General features: G+C 49.9%; 2 protein-coding genes across 5 annotated transcripts in view; one reads left to right on the top strand and one right to left on the bottom strand.

The window, feature by feature from the left end:
* SERPINF1 (serpin family F member 1) overlaps positions 1 to 6,486 on the top strand; it is a 12,188-nt gene extending 5,702 nt beyond the window's left edge. Inside the window, exons 3-8 of the mRNA XM_007123529.3 lie at positions 833 to 1,031; positions 1,663 to 1,818; positions 2,207 to 2,410; positions 3,846 to 3,988; positions 5,418 to 5,628; positions 6,097 to 6,486. Of these exons, the coding sequence (XP_007123591.1) occupies positions 833 to 1,031; positions 1,663 to 1,818; positions 2,207 to 2,410; positions 3,846 to 3,988; positions 5,418 to 5,628; positions 6,097 to 6,356 (1,173 nt within the window). The 3' untranslated portion in view covers positions 6,357 to 6,486. The remainder of the gene's footprint in view (positions 1 to 832; positions 1,032 to 1,662; positions 1,819 to 2,206; positions 2,411 to 3,845; positions 3,989 to 5,417; positions 5,629 to 6,096) is intronic.
* LOC102977420 (SET and MYND domain-containing protein 4) overlaps positions 1 to 9,440 on the bottom strand; it is an 18,074-nt gene that overhangs the window by 3,112 nt on the left and 5,522 nt on the right. For 2 of the 4 annotated variants that reach the window (XM_028484518.2, XM_028484516.2), the window contains exon 6: positions 4,002 to 5,099. In XM_028484518.2, the coding sequence (XP_028340319.1) occupies positions 5,077 to 5,099 (23 nt within the window). In that variant the 3' untranslated portion in view covers positions 4,002 to 5,076. Of the gene's footprint in view, positions 1 to 4,001; positions 5,100 to 6,576; positions 8,518 to 9,440 lie in introns of those variants that run through there. The other 2 variants (XR_008616590.1, XM_028484515.2) reach the window with 2 other exon arrangements.

Below are 9,440 nucleotides of genomic sequence, written 5' to 3'. Positions count from 1 at the left end.
GGAGTGGCTGGGCCCGTGAGCCATGGCCGCTGAGCCTGTGCGTCCGGAGCCTGTGCTCCGCAACGGGAGAGGCCACAACAGTGAGAGACCCGCAAAAAAAAAAAAAAAAAAAAAAAAAAAATCCTTACAGGGCCATCACAGACAGTCACTTATTTTTTATCTACCGAACACCTACTCTGTAGGGTGCTGGGGATGGGTGGAAATATGAAAGACCCAGTTCTCGCTTTCAAGGAACTCAGTGATTTGAGATAGTAGTCTTTGGTGGTATCATCTACATTGACTAGTATGAAATGAAGTAAGTCAAATAAAAAGAACTAGCACAGAGGCTGGCACATGGTAGGCGGTTAATACAGACGTGGTAGTTGACTCTGAAAAAGTGGTCAGAAAACCAAAAGGTGCCTTCAGATTGGGGCCATCAGGGAAAGTCTGTGGTGGAGGGGGTGATATCTAATCAGGGCCATGAAAGACAGGAAGGGTTTGATAGGAGGGTCCAGGTGGAGACCCGGGAGCAGTGAGCAAGGGTAAGCAGACAGGGAGCCTGTCTGGCCTGAGAACAGAATTTCTTGGGAAGGGGGACTCCTCTCCTTTTATTTATTTTTAATGTGTTACACGCCTGAGGTTCACAGGTCACTGGTGCTTAAAGCTGGCCAGCTAACTTCTCCCCAGCAGAGCGCCCCTACAGGAGCAGGGGGCACAGACTCATTCCAACGTTAGGCTAAGCGCACCATCCTCAGGCAGGACAGCCCTCAGGGACCAGAAGGACAGTGCCACACAAAGTGATGAGACCAGTCATCCCGTGCTCATCTGCACTGGTCCTTGTCCTCAAATGCAGGGCTCCTTGGCCCCCGAGACCACGGGGGTGCCAGTGGAGGAGGAGGATCCCTTCTTCAAGGTCCCTGTGAACAAGCTGGCGGCCGCTGTCTCCAACTTTGGCTACGACTTGTACCGCGTGAGGTCCAGGGAGAGCCCCGCTGCTAACGTGCTCCTGTCTCCGCTCAGCGTGGCCACGGCGCTCTCTGCCCTTTCGCTGGGTGAGTTCCTGGATGCAGAAAGCCCTGCATCCTAGAGCTGCCCTCCGGCCTCTGCACATCTCTGACTCTTAAGCCCTGGAGACGCTTCACTCAGAGAGGGTGAAGAGGGCCGAGAGGCTGGGCCTGGGGGTCCTGGCGTGTGCGGAGTGGGAGCTCGTGGGGGCAGAGCACTGCTGACACGGGTGTGTGGCCTTGGGACCACTTATTGACATTCCTTAAGCGAGCTTCTCCTACGTGCCAGCCTCGTCGGTGTGGCTAGGTTCTGGGGACATAAGTGCACACAAACAGGCACGGTCTGTGCCCTCGCTCGGGTCACACAGCTGAGCTCACGGGGGAAACGAATAAACAGGAAACTGCAGAACAGTCTGGTAAGTGTTGTGATGGGAGAAGCACACAGGGACTTGAACCCTCGCTCCCACCCTTATAGCTCTCTAGGCCTGATGCCTTTAGCCTACCTTCAGGAAAATCTATTTTTCCTCCATTGCCCTCAAATTCCTTTCCACCTAGAACGTCCCCAGTACCAGCAGACAAGAAGACTTAGGGTGCGGTGTCCCTGCCCCGTCCCAGGAGCTGGCCTGACTTGGGCCCCAGTGGGCAGTTACAGAGGTTCACACGCCCATCCCTTTGGCAGGAGCGGGGCAGCGGACAGAATCCATCATTCACCGGGCTCTCTACTATGACCTGATCAGCAAGCCAGATATTCACGAGACCTATAAGGAACTCCTCGCCTCCGTCACCGCCCCGGAGAAGAACCTCAAGAGCGCTTCCCGTATCGTGTTTGAGAGGAGTGAGTCGCCCGGGCTGCCTGAGGCGTGTGGGGCTCTGTGCTGCACATGGGGGTTTCCTTCTAAACACCAGAGCTCGGCTGCCCCGGCCGGGCCTGGCCCTGGGGGGCAGGAAGGGGCCCTGTGAGCCCAGAGAGGATCGGAAAGAGGAAATGGGCTGAGGGAGGCAGTAGGAGGGTCGGGCGAGGGCAGTAGTGTGAAGAGAAACAGCAATGAGTGAGATGTGTTGTTCCCCGTCCAGCGCCTGGGGAAGCTGGCACAGAGTCCTGGCGCGTCCTGGGAAGATGCCAGGCGGGAAGTCAGGGCCTGCTGAGGGTCAACCAGAACCTCTCAGAGAGGATGCTGGGTTAGCTCTCAGAGCACACTAACCTCTGCCCCGTCTCTTCGCAGAGCTGCGGATAAAAGCCAGCTTTGTCGCACCCCTGGAAAAGTCGTATGGGACCAGGCCCAGAATCTTGACCGGCAACACTCACTTGGACCTTCAGGAGATTAACAACTGGGTGCAGGCCCGGATGAAAGGGAAAATCGCTAGGTCCACGAGGGAAATGCCCAGTGAAATCAGCATTCTCCTTCTTGGTGTGGCTTACTTCAAGGGTGAGGGCTTCTCCACTTGGCTTTTGGCCAAAGGGTGGACAAAGAGTGTCAGATGGGGCCAGCAAAGGGGGGAAGGCAAAGAAGGCAGAGGAGGACCCAGGAAAGGCACCTGCCTGCTTGTCATCAAACCCAAGGCAAACATTGGATAAGTGCCTACAAAGTGTAAGCGGCCATAGAGAAAGACTAGCAGAGGTAAGGGGGCACTCCCACTCTTGCACCTGTTTGGGGCAGGCACCGGTAGATTTCTGGCTGGAGCCAGGTGAGGGTCCAGGCCCAGCTCTGCCTGTACTGGCTGGAGAGCCCTGCACAAGCTTCATAGCCTTTTTGGGCCTGTTTTCTCGTCTCTCACTCAGGGACGATACACTGACTTCAGGGACACTCTGTGTCGTCTCCCATCTTTTTTTTTTTTTTTTTTTTTAACATCTTTACTGGAGTATAATTGCTTCACAATGGTGTGCTAGTCTCTGCCTTAGAACAAAATGAATCAGCCATACATATACATATATCCCCAATATCTCCTCCCTCTTGCACCTCCCTTCCACCCTCCTTATCCCACCCCTCTAGGTGGTCACAAAGCACCGAGCTGATCTCCCTGTGCTATGCAGCTGCTTCCCACTAGCTATTTTACATTTGGTAGTGTGTATATGTCCATGCCACTCTCTCACTTCGTCCCAGCTTCCCCTTCCCCTTCCCCCATCTCCCATCTTCACATGGACCCTAGCATCATGCCCGGGGCGCACAGCAGGTCGTTGATAAACCGTTGTTAGTTTTCTAACAACATTCTTCTAGGCTGTGTTGATGTGCCCAAGTCTATTCCACAGGCCCAGTGTGAGGCCAGCCCTATTATTCATATGAGCCTTGGGTCGGATTTTGGGCAGCCTCCCCTTAAAACGTCTATCAGGCAGAGTGGACCCCTAAACTCCTAGAGAAGAGTCCTCCCTGAAGCACTGAGCTCCAGCACATGAAAGAAGCTGTCACAGACCAGCATGTGAAAGGCCACATTAAACTATCGGTTCGCTGTGTGAGCGCTGGTAATCACTTCACCTCTCTGGGGTTCCGGGCTTTTTCAGCTATGAGAGGGCTGATGACACGTCGAGGTCCCTTCCAGCTCTGGCCTCCCTGGATTGTCTTCCGGACACAACACTGTAGAAGTGTACGCCGGTTTACCTTTCTCCTAAGCTATCACAGAACTTGAATAAACCCGACAATCAACCTACTTCCTCCTGAGTTTACGCGTGGAAGGTATTCAGGACCCTAGAAATTTTGTGGTCCAGACTGCACATTCTGAGATAGAGCTATTCCCTATGTATCAGGGCCTCTGACAACTGAGACTCCTGTAGCCAGGCAACTGTCAGCGATATGCTTTGGCCTCAGCATGGTCCCAATGCCTTCCTGGTCTCCTGGGGCTCAGGGCTCTCCATTTGTTTCATTCCAGGGCAGTGGGTAACAAAGTTTGACTCCAGAAAGACTTCCCTAGATGATTTCCACTTGGATGAGGAGAGGACCGTGAAAGTCGCCACGATGTCAGACCCTCAGGCCATTTTACGCTACGGCTTGGATTCTGATCTCAACTGCAAGGTCTGTGGGGGTAGAGTGAGTAGTGGGTGCGGGGACAGGCAGGATGGTGTGGTGGGAATAGAATGACTTTTTTTTTTTTTTTTTTTCGGTACGCGGGCCTCTCACTGCCGTGGCCTCTCCCGTTGCGGAGCACAGGCTCCGGACGCGCGGGCTCAGCGGCCACGGCTCACGGGCCCAGCCGCTCCGCGGCATGTGGGATCCTCCCGGACCGGGGCACGAACCAGCGTCCCCTGCGTCGGCAGGCGGACTCTCAACCACAGCGCCACCAGGGAAGCCCTAGAATGACTTTTGAGATCTGACAGCTGTCTAAATTTTACCCGCTGTGTGACTTTCAGTAAGTTAATAGTTTCTCTGAGCCTTTTTTCCTCAAAATAAAGGGGCATAGTTATCTAAACTTATCCTCTCACTCAGGGTTTCCTGTAAGGGTTGAGAAGGTAATGTGAAATGGGCCCTCAAGACTGCACACTCAAGGGACTTCCCTGGTGGTCCAGCGGTTAAGACTCTGCGCTTCCAATGCAGCGGATGTGGGTTTAGGGAACTAAGATCCCACATGCTGTGCGGCCCCCCCCCCCCGCAAAAAAAAAGTATGCAGGGGAGTGTCATGATCAACGTATAGTATATGTCTGAATAAATCTGAAAAAATGTTAATAAGCATGAAATTACAAAATTAAAAAAAAAGATTGGGCACTAAAATGCTGGTGTTAATTCTTGTCTTTTCTTTCCTTCTTTTTCTCTTTTTTTTTGGGGGAGAACTTGTATTTCTAGAAGTCAAAGTTAAACTTTCAAACACTGTCACAAACTCCAAACTGCTGGCATTCTAAGTCTTTCATACCTGACTTTTGAAAATTCGAAGTCAGTAGTTCTTAACTTTTTTCTTTGGAAATCGGACAAAGCACCTGAAGCACTGGAGAGAAATGCCACGTATGCATTTCTGTAGATGATTTCAGGGGCTCTTGGGACCTCTGATGCCATCTGTCCTGTGGACCTGAGGTTAAGGACCGCTGCTCAAAGGACCATTGTACTGCTGCTTCTGTGTGCTCTGCCCGGAGTCCCCATTTCTAGTCCAGGGCTCTGTACATAACAGATGATCAGTAACTGTTGGCAGACAAACCTTGGGAGAAAACACAGACCTGGAATTCAATTCTAGTTCTTTAGAACCACAGGAGAAAATTCTTTCAGCAGATAACTTCAGTTGGTATCAGGCCCAGGTAAGAAAAGACAACGGCCTACTTTTTGAAGAAACATCAGTAGACATCTTGCTGCCGGAAAGCAATAGCTTAGAGGGACAACTGTTACATAGATGAGGGGCTAGGAAAGCGAGGCAGGGCCTGGGTACAGGAGAGGAGAAGGCGGCTTGGGGGTGTGTGCCTATCTCTAGGCTCCTGGGCTCCAAAGGACTAACGCATGTGCTTCCTCCCTGTTGTTTCAGATTGCCCAGCTGCCCTTGACCGGGAGCGTGAGTATCATTTTCTTCCTGCCTCTGAAGGTGACCCAGAACTTGACCATTATAGAAGAGAGCCTCACCTCTGAGTTCATTCGTGACATAGACCGAGAACTGAAGACTGTTCAAGCGGTCCTGACCATCCCCAAGCTGAAGCTGAGTTACGAAGGCGAACTCACAAAGTCCGTGCAGGAGATGAGTATGTTTCTGCAAGACCTCTTTACTCCTGGGGTGGGTGGGGTAGAGTCTTTGAGCCTTCCACCTTGCTAAGCAGAACGCAAAGGCTCCATGGCATTGTACCGAGGCCAGGGATGATTCCTTAATTCTAACAGTGCTGGAGGGGAAGACTGAACCGCCTTCCTTATCAGACTCATTCCTCAGCCCCAAGAGCATACAGTCTTATAACAGCAACTCAGAACACTGCCTCTCAAGATAGGTCTGTTGACCTGGTTTCTAATCTTAACCTCACTTGCTGTGTGCTCCTGGGCAAGTCACTTAACCCTTAACCAGCCCAGAGCTCTACATGCCTCACAGAAGGTCAAAAGTGGTGCTTTGCTCCCAGCTTGCTTGCCTTCTTGAGAATCAGAATTTAAGAATCAGGACTGTACTCTTCCTTGGGGTGTTGATGAGGCAAGGTTTTACCGGAAATCTCTCTCAATCTCTACAGAGTTGCAGTCCTTGTTTGATTCACCAGACTTTAGCAAGATCACGGGCAAACCTATCAAACTTACTCAAGTGGAACATCGCACTGGCTTTGAGTGGAATGAAGATGGGGCGGGTACCACCCCCAGCCCAGGGCTCCAGCCTGCCCACCTCACCTTCCCCCTGGACTATCACCTTAACCAACCTTTCATCTTTGTACTGCGGGACACAGACACAGGGACCCTTCTCTTCATAGGCAAAATTCTGGACCCCAGGGGCACTTAATACTCCAATTTAATGTTCAAATACCCCAGAAGAAGAAAACGCTAGAGGGATGGCAGATTATATATTACATGAAGGCTGCCCCTATGTTTCAATGTATACTTTGCAATAAAAGTGCTTTATCCTTAACTTTTGTTACCCTGTTCCTCCTCCTATTTTGAGCTATGTTTAACTTAATATGAAGATAAATAACCCTTTAGGAATTTGCTGGTCCCGTATTTATAGCCTGGGTCTAACTAAACTCTGCAGAAAGTCACCAGGTGAGATAAGAACTGTAGTCGTTTGCATTGTATGATGTCGGGATTGATTCTCTGCTCTGTGGGGTTTACACTCTAGGTCACTAATCCCCCTGGGAAGGAATTTCCTGTCTCCACAATCAGTGGACCATGCTCTTAAATACACGGGACTTTAGGTTTGAATGCAAGCACGGATATCCCCCAGTCAAGCTCATGTCACCTGACAACACAGGATAACATGCAGACAGACAGATAAGAGAGGAAGTTTGTAACTTCGGGAAATAATTCTTTATTTTATAGAGCATTTAAAGAAAGCTCTCAAGTTCACATAAAATGAGGTATGCTATGTAAAATTCTACACATGTTCTTTTTAAGGAAGGGGGCCTATTTTACAAAGTACAACAGAACCTCCTTTTTCAGGAACATGAAACATGCCAAGTGTTTGGAAAAGAACTACAGAATTGGTCACAAGACTAAATTTTTCTTCTTGAAAGAGTTAGCTCTACCAAAACATCTCATTGGCCACAGCCCTTGCCAAAGTGAGTTAGTGGAAAGGAAGATAAATGCGATTCTGCCTGCCCTTCATTCAAATATTTGAGTGTGAACCATGTTCTGAACACTCAGCTTCCTGAAAAGCTACTGCCAGGCAGCTTCAGGGCTATTCAGTTCCTGATTATAATGCCGGGGCAACCACTTCTTGGGCATGGCCGGCACGGGCAAACTCTCAACTCATCTGAACCACTTGATCCCCAGTGGTGAGAGAGCACCCAGGGCTCGGACCCAGAGTCTCCCGGCCTTCTGACCGCGATGGGGTTTAGACTAGGGGTAGGCAACAGCTATCATTCCTACTTATTGTCTCTTGAAACCGCTAGCAGCAATGCCCACACCCTCAGCATCTTCTGAAGTTGTTTTTTATTTTTTCCCTTCTCAGTAATTACGCAGTCTGTATTTCATTTGCCTGCTTGGGGAGGTAGAAAAAAGCGGTCTCTTTTCAGGCTTGCTAATAAACAGAACCCAGAAACGATGTGTTATAAAGTCAATGCTACAAGCTTGATTTTATCAGTGTTTGGTCAGTGAGTCTGCCCAGAGTATAGAATGAAAACCAGAGAATAAGGACTCAAAAACTGGTAGAAAACAAATTAAGAGTTTCCATCCTAGGAAGAAATTGCCCAACAATAAAATGGCCCCATATTTATTTCTCTATTCACAATTTATACTCCACCAGTTTTAACGAAGGATTCAAGGCAGCTAGGTACCATAAATGAAACTGTATCTCCAGAGGTAAGGAGCCTCACTAATTTCTTGCTTATAATTATTTTTCAATTACAATACAACTATTAAGAGTTTAAGTTCCCACTGGAGTGGTGCACAACATTTCACTACTACTAGAAACCAAAGGAATGTTCCAGGGAAACAGACTATCATCATTTAGTGAGGTGGCATCTAGCCAAAACCCCAGGCTAACATCCAGATGCCTGCAGATCAGCTAAAATCCTTTTAAAGGGCTTAGGCTCTCCAGATACCAGTTTTAAGTTTTTTCTGGGAACCGGGAGTTTTTGTTGCAGAGCAGTTAGCTACTTCGAGAAACATTCATCAAAATAGGTGAGAACGTCTCCAACTGCAAAGCTTTCTAAGCCCTCCCCTCCCCTCATACACGGGGCTTGTGACTGTCGGGCAAGTCCTGTATTGTATGGCGACAGCTCAGCAGCAACAGACCCTCTTTAACTCCTCCCATACGGGCTCCGTTCCTGTGGGTCAAGGTCCCCTTGGGACCCTATTCGTTGGGTCCCACAGGGATGGGCGGCAAGTCCAACAAACAGGATTTCATCTTTTGTAGCTCCTGGATCTCGTCATTCCAAGGGCCACAGTGCACCAGCAGAACCTTTTCTGCCTGTTGTATTGTGTTCAGAGCTTCGGGTATTGCAAACCTGAACCAAAGGAGGTTAAGGGGAGTGAATCCACCCATTCAATCAGGCGAACATTAACTGAGGGCCTACTCATACCCTGTGGAGAATGAGAAGTAGATCATTTTTGTCTTCAAGGATCTTACAATCTAGAAGGGCAGGTAAGACTCTCAGAAACACACTGAAAGGCAGAGTTTGAGATGAAAGTTATGAAAAAAAGGTATAAAGTTTCCAGGATTCTGAGAAACAGGCAGATCTCAAAGCACTAATCTGATATTTACCCCAAGGTTTACTCAGGAGTCTCTGCCTTAGAGTCACGGAGTCCGCCTACGGCCTGACTCTGCAGCCCTTTCCCTCTCTCTGACGGGGTGGACTGCCTCTGTGTCTTGGGTATCAGGTCCACCCACCTAACAATCCTAGGACCGAGCTTCAAACACTTTACCACGCAGCAGCTTTACCAAGGTTGGACACATTCCATCTAGAAATACTGACGTCAGGGTCTCCCAGTGACAAAAGCGGATGAGGCGCCAACTCATCAACACTACTGTTCTTTCCTTTTAACCTTTAAAGCTGGGTTTCTCAACCTTGACACTATTGACATTTGGGGCCGGATAATTCTTAGCTGTGTGTGTGCGGGGGCTGTCTCGTGCACTGTCGGATGTTTAACAGCATCTCTGGCCTCCACCCCGAGTCATGACAATCAAAAATGTCTCCAGACATTGCCAGATGTCCCCTGGGGAGCCAGATGACTCGTGCTTGATTACAGCTGCTTTAAAAGGAATGGGACCAGGGAGAAGGAAGAGGCCCTGGAGCTGAGGGTTCTGAGAATGAGTGCTGAGGGAGGGAGGTGTGAATAACTGCTGCGGGGGGGGGGGGGGGGGGGGCGGGGGCGGGGGAGGGGACTGAGAAGGACCGCTATGATGGTGGCGGGGGCGGGTTGGGGGACG

Source organism: Physeter macrocephalus, unplaced genomic scaffold (genome assembly GCF_002837175.3).
Source record: "Physeter macrocephalus isolate SW-GA unplaced genomic scaffold, ASM283717v5 random_191, whole genome shotgun sequence".
NCBI classification, from domain to species: Eukaryota; Metazoa; Chordata; class Mammalia; order Artiodactyla; family Physeteridae; genus Physeter; species Physeter macrocephalus.
Note: the sequence above shows the minus strand (reverse complement) of the source record. Positions and strands in the feature narration are given on the sequence as shown.